The 17,188-nt window shown below is 33.4% G+C and overlaps 1 protein-coding gene and 1 non-coding gene across 8 annotated transcripts in view; both read left to right on the plus strand.

Annotated features, from left to right (window-relative positions):
* The window catches only part of LOC105199233 (helicase domino), a 31,698-nt gene that overhangs the window by 738 nt on the left and 13,772 nt on the right, over nt 1–17,188 (plus strand). For 3 of the 7 annotated variants that reach the window (XM_026137971.2, XM_039457405.1, XM_026137966.2), the window contains exons 2-26: nt 2,309–2,510; nt 3,047–3,860; nt 4,974–5,102; nt 5,899–6,134; nt 6,590–6,916; nt 7,469–7,679; nt 8,071–8,288; nt 8,489–8,626; nt 8,718–8,802; nt 9,233–9,417; nt 9,633–9,728; nt 10,445–10,760; nt 11,134–11,308; nt 11,494–11,680; nt 11,823–11,959; nt 12,218–12,404; nt 12,507–12,828; nt 13,180–13,260; nt 13,803–14,066; nt 14,194–14,513; nt 14,754–15,046; nt 15,292–15,664; nt 15,932–16,128; nt 16,337–16,451; nt 16,771–17,127. In XM_026137971.2, coding sequence (XP_025993756.1) covers nt 2,309–2,510; nt 3,047–3,860; nt 4,974–5,102; nt 5,899–6,134; nt 6,590–6,916; nt 7,469–7,679; nt 8,071–8,288; nt 8,489–8,626; nt 8,718–8,802; nt 9,233–9,417; nt 9,633–9,728; nt 10,445–10,760; nt 11,134–11,308; nt 11,494–11,680; nt 11,823–11,959; nt 12,218–12,404; nt 12,507–12,828; nt 13,180–13,260; nt 13,803–14,066; nt 14,194–14,513; nt 14,754–15,046; nt 15,292–15,664; nt 15,932–16,128; nt 16,337–16,451; nt 16,771–17,127 — 5,965 coding nt within the window. Of the gene's footprint in view, nt 1–791; nt 1,011–1,035; nt 1,285–2,308; nt 2,511–3,046; nt 3,861–4,973; nt 5,103–5,898; nt 6,135–6,589; nt 6,917–7,468; nt 7,680–8,070; nt 8,289–8,488; nt 8,627–8,717; nt 8,803–9,232; nt 9,418–9,632; nt 9,729–10,444; nt 10,761–11,133; nt 11,309–11,493; nt 11,681–11,822; nt 11,960–12,217; nt 12,405–12,506; nt 12,829–13,179; nt 13,261–13,802; nt 14,067–14,193; nt 14,514–14,753; nt 15,047–15,291; nt 15,665–15,931; nt 16,129–16,336; nt 16,452–16,770; nt 17,128–17,188 lie in introns of those variants that run through there. The other 4 variants (XM_026137968.2, XM_026137969.2, XM_026137967.2 and 1 more) reach the window with 4 other exon arrangements.
* LOC113004501 lies at nt 7,063–7,200 on the plus strand. Its single transcript, XR_003269076.1, has one exon. It is a non-coding gene; the product is annotated as a small nucleolar RNA snoR639/H1 (small nucleolar RNA).

The raw sequence follows: 17,188 nt of genomic DNA on the forward strand, positions 1-17,188 counted from the left end.
TCACTGCGAAATAACATTTGCCGGAAGTGTAATTTCATTGTGAATGTGTGACGATATTTTTTTCTAAATGCAATCGATAGTGTTAGCTATCGAATAGATTATCGAATTCTCGAACATTTTTTTTTTTTTTAGTCTTCGAAAGGAGGCAAGAGCTCTCGTGCATATCCACTTTTATCGATATAAATTAACTGTAATCTCTTGTTTGCGTACTTTTTATCTTTAATTTTTAGAACTAGGAAAAGAGGACAAATCAAAATTAAATCGAAATTGAAGTCACAAACCGTTTTTTATCCGTATTTTACATAACACGCTAATTGTGCGAAATCACGTTCACGTGTCGCTTAGTTTCCTGTGTTAACCTTGTAGATAATTATATGATTGCAGATAATTAAAAGAAGTAAAATTAAAATCGAATTAAAACAAAAATTTTCCACGTATGTATATTCTTTGTTTATCGTCAAGGGTAACAGTGTATACGCGCGATTTTTGTCGTCGAGCGAGAAAGAATCTCGAAATTGAATAGCCATATTTAGCGTTCGTGTAGTCTCGGCGTTGGGGGGAGGGGGTGTGAAAAGGGCGATTAAAAGCGAACATACCCAGGAATATGTGAGTTAGCATATTTTAACCGCATATTCGAACACACTGACGCGGGCCGGCCAATCGCGCGGGTTCAACGGTGCCACGTTGCCGCGCGCAACGCCCACGGCCGGCCAATCGGAGGTCGGCCCAGTTGGTGGCGCCATCTCTGCGTGACTGGCGCAAACGGCGCTGACACTGGCTCGTTTCCTGACGGCAGCCGAGAAACGTCTCGCAGCCGTCGCCATGTTGAGAAGTGTGTGCGCGTCCTTGGGCGTGCGGTGTGGCGATGTATCGTAAAATATTAGATATAGCTCATGCGCCGTATGTTACGTGAAGTACCCAATTGCGAGTTGACTCACGCGGAACACGGGCGTGACGATCATTCCCGTGGATGGCGCACCTACGACGCGGTAATTTGTGATTACATTATGGTAAGTCCTGACCTGTCTCGGGGCCAACGCCAACATGGCGGACGGAAGATTTCCTTTGTATCACGCCGCCGCCGCGGTGCGTCGCGCGGCTTCCCCACCCGTCGGCATTGAGCGTCGTCAGCGAGGCCGTTTCCTCGCGCGACGCCCATACAACGCATGCGACGCGACCTGGGCATCGCGCCACCGCTTCGTCGTGTCTCGCCACTCGCTCGGCGACGTATTTCGTCACCGGCGCTCTCGCCTCGATATAGCACATCAGATCTCTCGCACGCACGTATGTACGACGCTCCCGGGTAGCCCCCCCGGATCCCTCTTGAGAGCTATTTCGCTTTGCCGGCTTCGGAATTTCGCGATAATCGCGATGACATACCTCCCTGTCTGGCGACCTCTTCGGTTCTCTCGACATTTTATCGTGCACATTTTAAATTTTGCCTATGTATATGTCGCGCGATGTAGTTGCTTTTTTTCTCAACGCGAATCGACGAGATCGCACCGCCTTCTTTGAATTCGTCGTTTCTCGCTTTATCTCGTCATTTGTGTTTATAAACGTTCAGTATTGCTTGGTTGCTTTCCTTTGAACAAACGAGCTCCTTGTCTAGTAGGTCATTCCTACTATCACTTTTTTTTATGTATCATATTTGAAACATTTCTTTACCTTCATTGTTTCCTTCAATAATTTGCAATTAAATCACAAAAAAATAAAAAAATTAAATTGCTGTTGAACTGTGAATTTATTAGAGCATTTTCTCTAGGAATTTCCTTAATGTGCACTCAACATGTGTTTAGAATGTATTTTTGTATTGAACAAAATATTTTTACATTTACTTTCACTGTTGTCTTTAACAATTTATGAATAAAGTTAGTGTTCATTTAATACATTATTTAAAGAGGGGTCAAAGTTTGAATTGTGAACTGCTGATTCAGTAAATCGATATCAAATATATTATAATTTATTTCTTATTTTATATTCAAATATTGATCGGTATATTTAATGTATTTTTTAAATAACAACTACATGTTTTCTTGTTTTTTTTTCTTATTTTATTGAATTAGAGATTAATAGCTTCAATTTGATAAAAGTTTTTTTTCTTATTTTTAAACTCTAAGCTTCAATAACTGAGTACTTATGAATTATAAAATATGAAAAAAGTCTCTAAATTAAATTTATTTTTGTTATTAAAAAAATTTTAATTTTTTTTTGTAAGAGTTAATATTTGCACCTTGTAAGGCAATGAATTTTTATGCAGCGCCATGAGTCATTGTGAGTCACTGTATAATACAGAACTGCTTTTTTTCAGCGTACGTGCAATGAGTGATAAACAGGGTGCACCTATTTTACCACCCCTTAATCGGGGTGCGGCTAATAATGGAGGAAATAACGGAAGTTCAGCTCAACAGACTGTCAGTCTACAACAGGTTCTCACCTCTCCTCAAGGCCTCAATGTCCTCTCCACTAGTGGACAACAGTACGTTATTACGACTCAGATGCCTGGTCTACAGGTAAGTATCTATATTTGTACAGAGTTTGATAGTATAATGTATTTTATGAAATTTACATGTGTATGTATGTGTGTGTATATATGTATATATATATATATATATATATATATATATATATTCACACATACATTAAAGCAAAAATACTAAAGCTTTTTTAAAACAAAAATATTCTATATAATCTAAAATATATATCATAATATATGAGATGTTTTATCTAGCTTTATTATTTTAAAATATCTTAATAATTAGTAGTATAATTACAATTGACACAAATATGTCAATTTCTATTATTACTATTATTTATTGGTCATTAATAACATTCAATAGCTGTAATTAAATATCATTAATTTAATTAGCCAATAATTATATTTGGTAACAATTGTTAAGGCTTATCTTAATTTTGATTTTTATTAAATATTGATTAGAGAATCATTGATTTCTACACAAATGCATTTATTAATTTGCATATACTTGATGTAAGTCTGTAGTAACATTTTTTTTGCTTATGATTAGCACTTACATATTTTTATTTGCAGGTTATACCACCGAACAATGCCACGACTAACGCGAGTGGAACGCAACAAGTCGGTGTCACAAGGTTCGTCAACATCACACCACCGCGCAACGCTGTTGGCAGTGTCGGTGTTGCCGGCACGTCGCCTCATTCGTCACCGGTGGTGTCGCGGTCACAGAACTCTACTAAAGTTATGCTGACAACGTCGCCAAAACTCGTACGCACCTCCATAAGTAACGTGTTCGTGGCGCCAATGTCCTCATCATCGTCGTCGTCGCAGGTATCATCGCCACAAGTGCAGGTTCAATCGCCATCACCGCCAGCGAGGAAACGGTTGAAATTGTCGGAAACGACGGAAAAACTGATTCCATTTGATGCTATCGGCTACCGCAGGCGGATAATGGAACACAAGATGCGGCGGATGCGCAGCGTACGTGAGAAATATTCTGAAAACGCATCAGAATTGTACTTTCTGCACACTGGTGGCAACATAATGGATTACTATACCTGGCGGAAACGATCTCCGACGCCGCACTTCGTAAATTTTCTACGTCAGCATCGACTCGACCCGGATGACGAAGATGAGGATCTGACTACGCCACTGTCGTCGATTCCAGAATTCTCGCAGCTATCCGCTGTCGCGACTACTGTCACTACTACGACCGCCAGCAGTGCTATTGTTACTGCTACCACCGCCGTCACAACTGTCACGTCCAGTTCCACGCTGGTCCAAATCCCAAATCAAAGAGCGGAAGTTAAAATTGCTGGGGTGGGCAGTACGCCAGTAGCAGTATCCACCACTCTCCCTGCTGCGGCTCTAGCCCAGCTTACTCAAGGTAATTATAATCCGATTATGGCAACAAGAGAGTTTATCTTTTTGTCATTACTTCGAGCAGCGATAAGCCAACATTTTTATAATATATTTGTAACAAAGACCTTGATATTACATTCATATATTATTTGATACTATTGAACAAAAAAAATGTATAATTACAAATTGTGTGCTAACACCATATGTTACATTTTATGAACTAATCTATCACATCTTTAATTGAATGAACTCCGATGAATGTCAGCATCCAAACATATTTCTCGAATTGTAAAATTCACGTTTATTTATTTAATATTTTTAGTTTAAGTGTTTATTTGAATTTAAATATACAGTCGTTTTCCTCTATTCTAAGATGGATCAAATAATTTTTTTTATTTTAATATTTTCTTTTAGTTTTTTTTTAATTTGTGCAAAATAAGAATGCTTTGTCCTTCACTTATTGTCTCATTTTTACATGGAGGAAAACTTATATGGGATAGAGGAAAGCCTAGAATATGAGTTCTCAGATTAGAGAAAATCAACTGGATATTGTTGCAGCCTTATTGGATTGTGACGTCATAGGCGAAAATAATAATCCTTTTCTCACCCTATACATTGAAATAGATTTACTCTTGTGTATCACAACTCATGTTTGTTAGATACGATATGTAAAAAAATTTTGCAAGTTTTTTTATATAATTATAAAAAAAGATGGCGGATTTACAAATGCAGTTTGAGCAATTAATTTCATATTTATTTCCATATGTATTCTTTGTAATTAATAACTTATATTCTTGAATTTTTATTATTCTATCTATAGTATATCTGCGTTTCATATGTATATTTTAAGTATATATTCTTTGTGTAATTAACAATGATCATCCTTGAATTCTCACCTTCATTCTGTCAACATCTTATTATATCTATCGCGCGCAAATCAGCAAGAAAGAACGATAAAAATATTAGATATAGCTTACAATCTTGTATTAAAAGATTCTCGTATTATTTAATAAAATAGTTTTTCGTCATTTATAGTTTACGAAGGAGAAGCGAATTTTCTCATATTCGTGTTATACTTTAACGAATTGTCATAACGAATTGAAATTCGGCTTGTATAAATGATCATTTGCGCACTTAGGACAAGTACCAGGTAGGCCTCAAGGGGGCCGCCATGGCATGGTGTTTGCCTTCCGAGCGGCAATCCAGTCTTCACCAGTCACCGTTCACCCTCCATCCGCTTCTACCGTAGCACCCACGCTCATTATAGGTGATTACCGCAGATCGCGCCTGTCGTTCGTTTCTTCGTGTCTTTAATCCACTCCATATTGATTTCGCTTCTGAGCAGTTACAAGCTGTAAAGCTCTCGTCATAAACGATTATTTTCACGCGTTATATACTTCCGTATTATGTATGTTGTCTTAACTTAAACTGTTGGAACGACGATCAGGAGACACTCGCCAAAGAACAGCTGCTATTAAAGTTCATGCAGAATAATATCTAATTTTTTTATGCTGTACTATTTTTTATTATATGTTCATTGTATATGCCAATTTTATAGGATGAGTCAGACAAGTGTGTAGCATGTTATGTATAAATCTACGATACTCTGATGATTAACTTGATCATTATTAAGAGCAAACGCATGTTTTTATTTCAAGCTTGATAAGAACAAATGTCTTTTGCTATAACATCATGTATATATACACGTATTTTCAGATAGAAGCAAATAGAAGCGAATTAATTTGATTGACGTACTTGAAATTGTTTTCGTTTCTCGCTTTTAGTTGTTGTCGACCGTGTAGATGTATATCATCTGGTTTTTTGCTTGTCATGTGGAATTATATTGTCGAAAATATTTGTCGTTCGTTATTTATTCATTAAACCGATATTAACCACGTGAAGTATATCATACTTGTGCTTACTTGTGTTAATTCAATACAAAAGTATCTCTAAGTAGTATATGCTGCTGTCGCATCCAGCTCTTCGATTTTTGTTCCGACTTGTGTATTATAATTCGTATTATTTATTATTACAGCATTCTCAATGCTGTGTTATTGTTTCAGGTGGAACATCAGTGGTTGCAGACTCGAAACTGGCGACTACTACCGCTAATCCAGTAGTGGAAAAGTCTTCGCCGTCGATAACCACTATCGCTACCCTGAAAACGTCTATAACATCAACTACGCTCAATAATCCCCAACCTATTGTTAAACTCGTTAAATTGTCTACACCTACTACCATAACTACTTCTTGTGATATCACAAATAATCAGGAACAAATTGTGGAAAAAGCTAAACAGGTAATTGTCAGGATTGGTTCTTTGAATACTAAAATCAACTTACCAAAACAATTTGAATACAAAAAGCTCTTTTTTAAATTAATTTTGTTTTTTTTAATACTGTTTTTTGTGATGCAAAAGTCAAATATTTATAATCTCAAAAATATTATAGACTTATATTCATGAACATAGAAAATTATATTTAGTTGATTCTATATCTATAAACATAATTTTTGTTTTTATTATAAATGAATTCATTACTTACTAAATTGATTTTATTCATTTTTTTGTTCTTATAAATATGTTTAAAATATGTTTAAAATATGTTTTATTTAAAATATTTTATTTGATTAATAATGTATATAATATATTATTTGATATACATGTTTTCTTTTTTTTTCTGAAAAGATTGAATACGTCATTTATATATACTTAAATTTATATTTTATGCTAATGGTTGCGATTTCGCGATATAGGAGGCGTACGTGATGCAAAGGATTGCGGAGTTGCAACGTGAGGGATTATGGTCGGAACGGCGATTGCCGAAAGTGCAAGAGCCGACCCGAACCAAAGCCCATTGGGATTACTTGCTGGAGGAAATGGTCTGGTTGGCTGCTGACTTTGCTCAGGAACGTAAATGGAAGAAGGCAGCGGCGAAGAAGTGCGCGAGAATGGTGCAGAAGTATTTTCAGGAAAAAGCGATTCAAGCGCAAAAGGCTGAGAAATCTCAAGAGCTCCGGCTAAAGAAGATTGCTAGTTTAGTCGCTAAAGAGATCAAAACCTTTTGGGCTAATGTTGAAAAAGTAAGCAAAAAATTAAAAATATATATTTAGGAACTCGTACAAATCGAACAATTGATTTGATCAATTTGGTTTGATAAAAAATTGCTTTTTTTATTTTAGAATTGTATCATTTTTTTATAAAAGCTACATTGATTTAACTTCATTTTACCCCACACTAATTAAGCCGACCTTCTCGACATATCTTTATCAGAAGTGTGCGCTCGTTGTGGGAACAGCAAAGTCTGCGCATTGTGTATGGTTGTTTGGTTTTCTCCTATATTCAACCAAAGAATTAGCGCAGGACATTTATATTTAATTATGCTTATATCTTAGGTAAATGCAAAACCTCATATACAAATGTATTTGGATAAAAGTAAAAATTTCTTAATAATTAGTAGCAATATTTAAACATCAGTACACAACATTTATACATTTTAAAAATGAGACATACATGTGATACGAATATGAAAAATTATTATAATGAAAAAGAAGTTTGAAACTGTAGACACGAACAGTATTATCCATCGATATTTCATTATATTTATTATTACAACTCTTGTCATTTGTTGACAGTTGGTGGAGTATAAGCAACAAACAAGGCTGGAAGAAAAACGGAAGAAGGCGTTGGATCAACATTTAAATTTCATTGTGGGTCAAACGGAAAAATACTCCACGTGGTTAACAGAGGGTCTCAACAAGACCGACGGTCCGCAAAGTATTCCAGCTTCCATAAATAGTTCACGTATTTCTTCACCAGTTCCATTAGGAAAAAGTCATTCCGACGGTATGTTTAACTCATAATAAAATTTAATTAATTTTATTTATGATATTCATTGTGTGTGATTAATGTATGTAATCAATGAATGTAATAATTATTAAAATATAAAATATCCACTTCAATACCATTATTTTTGGAAATACAAAATTATTGCATGACATTTAAATTTAATTTAAATTATAAAATTCTTAAATATTGTATTATTGCATAATAGGTATCTGATGGTTACACGATATGCGATGTTATATTATTTTTAATGCAATGACTTCAATTATTGTAATTTATAAAAAAAATTTTAGCTTATACAGAAGAACTTCTAAGCTTTACGTATTTCTTTATTTGTATTTTAAATTTATTTCTACGTTTGCATAAATTATTTTATAACATTTTATTACAGAGGAATTCCAGCCAAATCAAAGTTCAGACGATGATGAGGAGACTATAGCTAAAGCTGAAGAGGAAATGAAAACGACCAATCACAAAGAAGAAGTGGAATTGTTAAAAAGAGAATCGGAAATACCTTTAGAAGATCTTCTGAAGGATTTACCGCAAGATTATTTGGAAGATCGCAATAGAAGTTTATCGCCGCTAGATGCAACGAATGAAGAACAAAATGTACGATATTTTTATTTTCTTTTTAAATTATTATTTAAATATACATCTTTTTTTATATAACGTAAATTGATAATAAAAAATATAGAAATAATTTTTCAAATTGATGACAGTTTTAATTTTTAAAAGATATTAATTTTTATCATCTATTTGAAGATTTAAATCTATAAAAAGGTAAAATGAGCTTGTGATTTTTGTTACAGGAATCTGAAGAAGCAGTTGATGCAGATGCGGATTTTGTCGCAGCATCTGGTGAATCTTCAGATGAAGAAGATACTATCTTAGAAGAAGAAAGACTCGAAGGAGAAATCGATCACAAGCGAGAACTCGATGAACTTAAGGTATGTAATTCTCCATTAACTTAAATAAATAACCGGGCGTTTATTGTAAATCAATCTTATTAGATTTAAATAAAAATATATTCGTTTATAGGCTGATAATGAAATGTCTATCGACGAACTTGCGGCCAAATATGCAAATATGTCAGACATGTTGATGGACATAGAAGAGGCAGAAGGTAAATTTTTAATTAAAAAAAATTTAATTTTATATATTCTACCTATAAATTCTAGTTTAAACATGATTTTATCTGTATGCTATTTTAATATCTTTGAATTATCTTGCTCTACGAAGACATTGATGAAGCAAATTTTCAAGTTATAAATGATATCAAAATTCTTTTTTTTTTTTTACAAATTATTAAGTTTACAATTTTAATTATCTTCATAATATAAAAATTGTTATTATTGAGACTCTATTATTTGCATAAATTATTACAATGATGATACTATTACCGTCAACTGACAGTATGAGATATTTGGTTTTCATTTATCTCGACTATTTCCGTGTTGTGACTCGAGGCATTTGTCTGAGAAAATTGCCAAAATTATATATTTTTATTGAAAAAAATAAAACAAGTTGATTTAATCGAATGTTTCCTTATTCAGGTACGGATAACAGCGATAAAGAAGCGGTACAGGAGATCGAAATAAGCAGTAGTGAGAGTGAGAGCGAAGAGAGTGATCGTGAGAGTGATGAAGAAGAGGCTCAAACTCAAAGCGATACAGAGGCGGATATAGGACTTCAATCTCTTCTCGAAGATCCCTCCGCGGAAAAACAATCGGATAGTAGAGTGAGTTTATTATTTTATTTATATACGTGCATATATGAAAACTATTAAAATTGAATTTTGTTATTGATTATTTAATTTTTTCAATTATTATTATTCAAATTAATAATTTTGTTAGGATATGTTTAAATTATTTTGTGTTTTTAGAATCATTTTTTTTATTTTATATAAATATGTTTTCAATTTCTTACATAATATTTAATTATTTTTTGTTATAGATCTCAGATCATTCAGACGCACATAATGAAATGGATAACGTTGCCGCATTAGCAGAGAGTATTCAGCCTAAGGGAAATACATTGCTCACTACTAGTGTAAGTTTACTTTTGTTTATGTATTTGTTTTATCAAACTTGTACATATTGTAACTATATATATATATATATATATATATATATATATATATATATATAATATGTGTACAAACAGAAAGAAATATTTTATCAAGATGAATGCTTTATCAGACAAAATTTTTAACAGAAAATTTATATCTACAATTTTTTTTTTTTTAATTTTAATTATTTTGTTCTGATATCAAGAAATTGAAAAGTTTGGTAAATTATCCTTTCAATCCAAGGTGGTGAAGCAACATTTTTGTTCATCATCATTTACGAAAGGAAAATTAACAGTGATAGTTCTTCCATGAATAAAGATAAATCTTTTATTCTCGAAAATAATCACTACAGAATTGTTAATTACAAAATTTATACATCATTTGTAGAATACTTTATCATTGTATCAATTTTTAATATTTTTTAATTTTTCTCAATATTAAAGTGTCTTTATATAGTTCATCAACAAGAGCTTTCTCGAATTAAATATTAAATTATTAATTAGATGCAAATAAACAAATACATAACGTTATTTTTATAATAAAAATGTGGGAAATTGTAATAAACAGTTAAAAATGCTTTAATTCTTGCTAAGAAAGAACTATTAAAACCAAATTTTCTGTAGAATTACTCTTGTGTATTTCTTTTGTGTATTATTTTTTTATTTGTGCATTTATATAAATATTTGTCTATTTTTAGGTTGTCACCAAAATACCTTTTCTTCTGAAACATTCTCTTCGAGAGTATCAGCATATAGGATTGGACTGGCTTGTTACAATGTACGAGAGAAAGTTAAATGGCATTTTAGCCGACGAGATGGGTCTAGGTAAAACTATACAAACTATCGCGCTGTTGGCGCATCTGGCATGTGAGAAAGGAAATTGGGGACCGCATCTTATAATTGTGCCGACTTCTGTGATGCTCAATTGGGAAATGGAATGCAAAAAATGGTGTCCCGGATTCAAAATACTAACATACTACGGCACACAGAAAGAGAGGAAACAAAAGAGAACAGGTAACAATGTGACTTTATTATTCAACTATCTAATTAGACTTATATAATTGCAGCAGTAATAAATAACAATTTCATAAAATTATGCATTTTCTTTATATAAAATTCTGTTTATTATATATTTTTTTAAATTTTATGTGTAATCTTATTCGCTGCCGACAACAGGCATTGTTCAAAATGATGATGTTTGTATTGTTAAACAGCGAAATAGTAAAAATTCTCCATTAAAACTCGCATGTCAAAATCGATCACCGTCTGACGTACGAAACCTGTCTGGGGAAACAATATTATTTTATTACTATTAATTTATTTTTATTATTTTATAATTGTATGGTAATTAAATGTTAAAATATAACATTATTTTTTACGTTTGTAGGATGGACGAAACCAAACGCTTTCCACATATGCATTACATCTTATAAATTAGTAATACAAGATCACCAAAGTTTTAGACGAAAAAAGTGGAAATACCTTATTTTGGACGAGGCGCAGAATATAAAGAATTTCAAATCGCAGAGATGGCAGTTGCTTTTAAATTTTCAAACACAGCGGTAATTAATCCATTATAACGTTGTGTTCCTCGTGTTTAGAGCTACATTAAATATGGCAGTTTGATCAACACTTTAAAACAATGTTATGTACGATTTAAAAAGTCACGTAATATAACGCAACATAATTTTTCGAAATTCTTTGAATCATGAAACATCATTATAACTTTTTGGTTTATCTGTTGTAGGAGATTACTTCTTACCGGCACACCTCTTCAAAATAATTTAATGGAATTATGGTCACTCATGCACTTTCTTATGCCTAACGTTTTTCAGTCACATCGCGAATTTAAAGAGTGGTTTAGCAATCCTGTCACAGGCATGATCGAAGGGAACAGCGAATACAACGAGAACATAATCCGTCGTCTGCATAAGGTCTGTACGTAGTTTTTGTACCTTTTCGCATTTTTTTCTTTTTATTTATAACATCAAAAGAATTTAAATTTCGTGCAAAGTAGAAATGTGTTTGTTTTGTATAGTATATTTCATATTTAATAATTGATTATTGTCTCCGTAGGTATTGCGGCCATTTCTTTTAAGACGATTAAAAACTGAAGTGGAAAAACAATTGCCAAAGAAATATGAACATGTGGTCATGTGTCGTTTATCAAAGCGTCAAAGATTTTTGTACGATGATTTTATGTCGAGAGCCAAGTAAGTAAATCTTTTAATGCTATAAATTAAAAAGCTTTTTTCTTATTTGGAAATTTATTTTTTTTTATTTAAAATTTAAATACTTTTCTATTTAAAAACAATATTTTTTCATTTATTTTGTGTCACAATATTATGTTAGTTTATTATATTTTGTTAGTTTATTATATCTATTATAATATTTCTATCACAATATTTTGTTAGTTTATTATATCTATTATATTATTGCATTGTATATAATGCTGTTTTATATTGTTATAGAACGAAAGAAACACTCGCCAGTGGGAATCTGTTGAGTGTGATTAATGTATTAATGCAACTGCGAAAGGTGTGTAATCATCCGAATTTATTCGAAGTACGACCGACTGTTTCGCCATTTCAAATGGAAACGATCGAGTTTGTGACCGCTTCGTTAATTTGGAGCGCACTTGATTACGATCCTTTTAAGGTAAAACGATAAATGCCATGTTTACATTGCTCTTTGATTAGATATTGAAATTTAAGTGACTAACTTATTTGATCTCTGCAAATTGTGGTTTTGACTTTGCAGCACATCCAACTGTCTAGCCTGAATCTTTTGCTGATAGATATAGAGATGACACTCAGTGCATTTGTTGCACACAGAGTGAATCGTCTGCGGACGCCTAGAAAGCTTATAGAGGAGATAGATACTCAACCGGAACCGGCGCCGAGATGTCCGTCTGGTCGAATCAAGATCAATGTTAGATTATCGAATCAAGCAAAGCCGCAACAGCAACAACAGCAAGCGCAGACTAGGTTAAAACATCTGGCTGGCGTATTACCCACGCAAAGAGTGGGTACGTCCCCTTTGATAAAGTCGTTAAATACCAGCCAAAGTGGTCTGGGACAAGGTAGGTCCAGACTATTATATTTTATCGCATTAGTGATTAACATTTTCATGATCAATTTATTGTTGGTAAAAAAATATTTTTCCTGCCTCGAAATAAATACAGATATTGTAGTGTTTTTTAAATAGCGATAATAATTGTACTAGTATTATTACAAAAGTGAAAATATACTGATTATGTACGTTCAGGAAGAAGTATCTTTTCACATTTACACAGTTAAATATATTTAATTGCTTTGTATTGACAACAGTGGTTGATTCATAAAGTGTAATTATAAAATTTTTGCGAACGTATTCAAACACAATCCATCCGGTATACATATTTTACCATTAATGTAATGATTATTATTCTCAGGTGTTACATTGAGAGTTGCGAGTGGTCAGCAATTGCAAGGTTATTCCCTTCAATTGGTGCCGCATCAGGGTAGTGTAAAAGGTAAGCTATTGACTTCAATACTAAGAAAATCTTTCAAACAAATGTTGACTTGAATTTTTGAATTTTTAATATTCCCAAAAATTTATATCTAATATTTAATTTTGTGATGCGACAATATATCGCTTGTTAAATTTTGTCATATTTTATGTGTATATGTAAACCATAAAATTAATATGAAATTATTATGCATCATCGATCAGTAATTGTTGCTGTGTTTCTCGCTAAACAATTGCTCTTGCAGTGATGCTAGATTAATTATTCCTTCGGCCAGCTTGTTTATAATCTTACCGTTTATAAGCATTCTAGAACCAAGGTTACATTCGTCTCGAAAAAAATATCTTTTTAGCGAATTGTGTAATATATTTGCTATATTTGTATTATATCTTTGCATTTTTTTTTTAAATACATTTGAATATATTTGAAAAAAAAATAGGAAAATTTAAATTTTGTATAAGCGATATAGTAAATTATCTATTAGCAAAATAAAACATATACAAAAAATATGAAAAGACTCTCTAGAAATATAAATTTTCATAAAATAGCTATCCCTGTGGCAACATTGGGGCACAATCCTCAAAGTACCACCGTGACATCGACCACGGCGGTGACGAACGCGCAAAGAATCACTATGGGAAATGCTAGCCTCAGAGATGGCCTTCAGCGATTGACGGCGCAAACTGTTACGGTCAAACAAGGCGATTCCGTCCAGAGAATAGCGGTACCTAGTTTTGCGCAACTTGTTCAAACCACCACTGGTAGACACTTCATTTTCACTTCAACGCAGAATCAACAGAACACTAACACAGGTTTGTTTTTTTGTGATTTGCTTAGATTTTTACAGTATTTTCGTAACGCTTTGTAAAATTTTGTGTCCACAACGTTAGTAATTGATAAACGAATAAGAAAAAAAAGTAACATATTTTGTACTGACAGTTTCTTTTCCAGTCATGACGTCGAGCACACCGCGCTTTACAGTGTTGTCTAAACATTCTCTGATGGGTTTGTCCACGTCGGGTGCCACGACGATGAACAAAGTCGTCAGCGGAGTCGTGACAACGCCGAGCGGCCGACCTATCATGAGAGTACCTCCTCTAAACGTAACTGCTTCGCAATCATCACCAAGTGGAAACAATGGTCAGCAGACAGCCAGTCAGCAACAACCGCAATCGATACGTGGTATTGTCACTAGACAGGTTCAAAAAGAAATCGCGAAGGCGCAAAGTAAAGAAGAACCCAAATCCGAATTTTATTTGGTAATTAAACATCAGATATCAATAAGTTAATCTTTTTTAGCTATATTTAAGGAATGGCAACACTTAATCTCGAAGAAATTCTATCAATTTTACTCGAATTGACTGGATTTTTCTTCAGTTGGCATTTTTGACAAAGAAACAAAGTTTCAATTTTATTTAATGAATTTTATATTTAAATCTTTATTGTTCCATTAGACGCTTTTATTAATAGAGATTTTGTAATTCTTGATTATTTTGCAGCCGCAATTGGAAGAGGAAAAAAGACAAAGGAGACAGTCTAAATTGCATCTTATAGCAAACATCAATGAACGAAGATGCGCGGCGTGTCCGCTTTACGGTGAAGATCTTTTTATGGCTTTGAGAATCGGTAAGCCCGCGACAGCCTGTCGTTGGCACAATGCTTGGGTGCACTGTACAACAACTCAGGAGAAGATTCGTACTCGGAAAGAGTTCTTTACACACACGGAAGCGCTCGCGGAAGCTATCAAAAGCACGGAGCAGATTGTTGAAGAACTCAAAGAGGTCTTTGAAAGGTTAATATCTGATATAACTTATAATATGATATATAAAACAATATACAAAACAACATAATATATAAAACAATCCTTTTTCAGCTTTCAATATTAAATATTTTGGTATTTTAGCTTCAAAATTTAAAATTCTATTAAAATAATGACACTTGGAAATTGAGCGAGAAATAAAATTCTGCTACCTTATTTAAATCACTATCTGTTCTGGAATTGAATAAAATTCTCTTTGTTTTTCAATGTGCACACAGATTTGTAGTCTACGTCCCAGCTGTACGGGCGCCAGTTCCTCGATTCCATGTATCTCATCCGCCGCCGTATAAGTTATGGAATGAGCGCCGTCTGTGGGCCGATTTGCAGCGACAGCTATCGCCGAAATTGTCGTTGTTCCATCCGATTTCGAGTCACATGCTCACACAGTTTCCCGATCCCAGATTGATCCAGTACGATTGTGGCAAGCTGCAGTCGCTGGATTGTCTGTTGAGAAAGCTAAAGTCTGGAAATCACCGGGTTCTAATATTTACGCAGATGACTAGAATGTTAGACGTATTAGAAGCCTTCTTGAATTTCCACGGACACATATATCTGCGACTGGACGGCACCACTAGAGTGGATCAACGTCAGGTAATTTTTTTATTAACAAGACAACATTACGATTCATTGCACGAACATTTAACTATCGACGTTTAGCATTTTAAATACAATTATTGAGAGTATTAATTTTTTTAAATTAAAATTTTGTAAAAATGTACACATAACGATATATGTAACTTTACGAGCGTAAAATAAAAAAAATATAAAAAATTTTTTACGCGTAAAACACATTCTTCTCGCGTAAGATTAAATAAAAATAATATGAGTTAATATTAATGAAGATGATTTGATTTGCAGATTTTGATGGAAAGGTTCAACGGCGATAAACGAATATTTTGTTTTATCCTGTCGACGAGATCTGGTGGTGTCGGTGTGAATTTGACTGGAGCGGATACGGTAATATTTTATGATAGCGATTGGAATCCTACGATGGATGCCCAGGCGCAAGACAGATGTCACAGAATAGGACAAACGCGGGACGTACATATCTATAGGTACGATGCGAATTAATAATATAAATATAATGATAGAAGAAACAATTATAATTTCGAAACTTTAGATATTAATTAAAAAATATTTAATTGTCTTAATAAATATTAAAAGTAATAATTAAAAATAATCTGTTGCGCGTTGTAAAAATAAGCAAATTGGCGTGAACGACTAAAATAATTTAAGAGTATCATAATTTTATTTATATTTCAGATTAGTTAGTGAGAAGACTGTTGAAGAGAACATTTTGAAGAAGGCAAACCAGAAACGATTGCTAGGAGATCTCGCTATTGAGGGTGGCAATTTCACTACGGCATATTTCAAAAGTGTAAGTGATAAGAAGAATCTTAGCGAATTATATTACTGCTGGTATACATATATAGTAAAGAGAAACGCATTTTCTTTTATTACTTTTGCAAAAAATATATTATTTTTCAAGGAAATTTCTTTATTTAACTTATTATTTTAAAATATTTATTATTATGTTGCCATACATCAAGCTTAACAAAATTTATAGTATTTATTGAAAAATCATGTTGTAAAACATCTTGCACCAGTGTTTTTATTGATATAATACTTGAAAATGAAGTAATCGAGTATTATTCGAGTTTACTTTTTGTATTGTTTAACGATAAGATTATTTGCAGTCTACTATTCAAGATCTGTTTAATATCGATCAAACGGAGAATGATGCGTCAACGCGAATGGCTGAAGTGCTCGATCAGAATCGGGATCGAGAGAAGGCCTGGAATAAGGATGTGGCAGCAGGACCGTTTCAAGGTCTTTCAGGACAGCATGCGGAAGAAAAGACAGCAATGGGTGCTCTTGAAAGCGCTCTTGCTGCTGTTGAGGAAGATCTTGATGTTCAGGCTGCAAAGACCGCGAAAGCGGAAGCCGTTGCCGATCTTGCCGAGTTCGATGAGAACATTCCGTTGGAAGAAGCTGATAAAGACGATACGCAGGTCAGCAAGGCAGAACAGGAAGTTCAGAATCTGATTTCTCAGGTAAGTCATTTATCAAACATTTTTCTAAATCATGTCGACTTACTACATTAAATTGCCTTAG

Source organism: Solenopsis invicta, chromosome 14 (genome assembly GCF_016802725.1).
Source record: "Solenopsis invicta isolate M01_SB chromosome 14, UNIL_Sinv_3.0, whole genome shotgun sequence".
Taxonomy (NCBI): domain Eukaryota; kingdom Metazoa; phylum Arthropoda; class Insecta; order Hymenoptera; family Formicidae; genus Solenopsis; species Solenopsis invicta.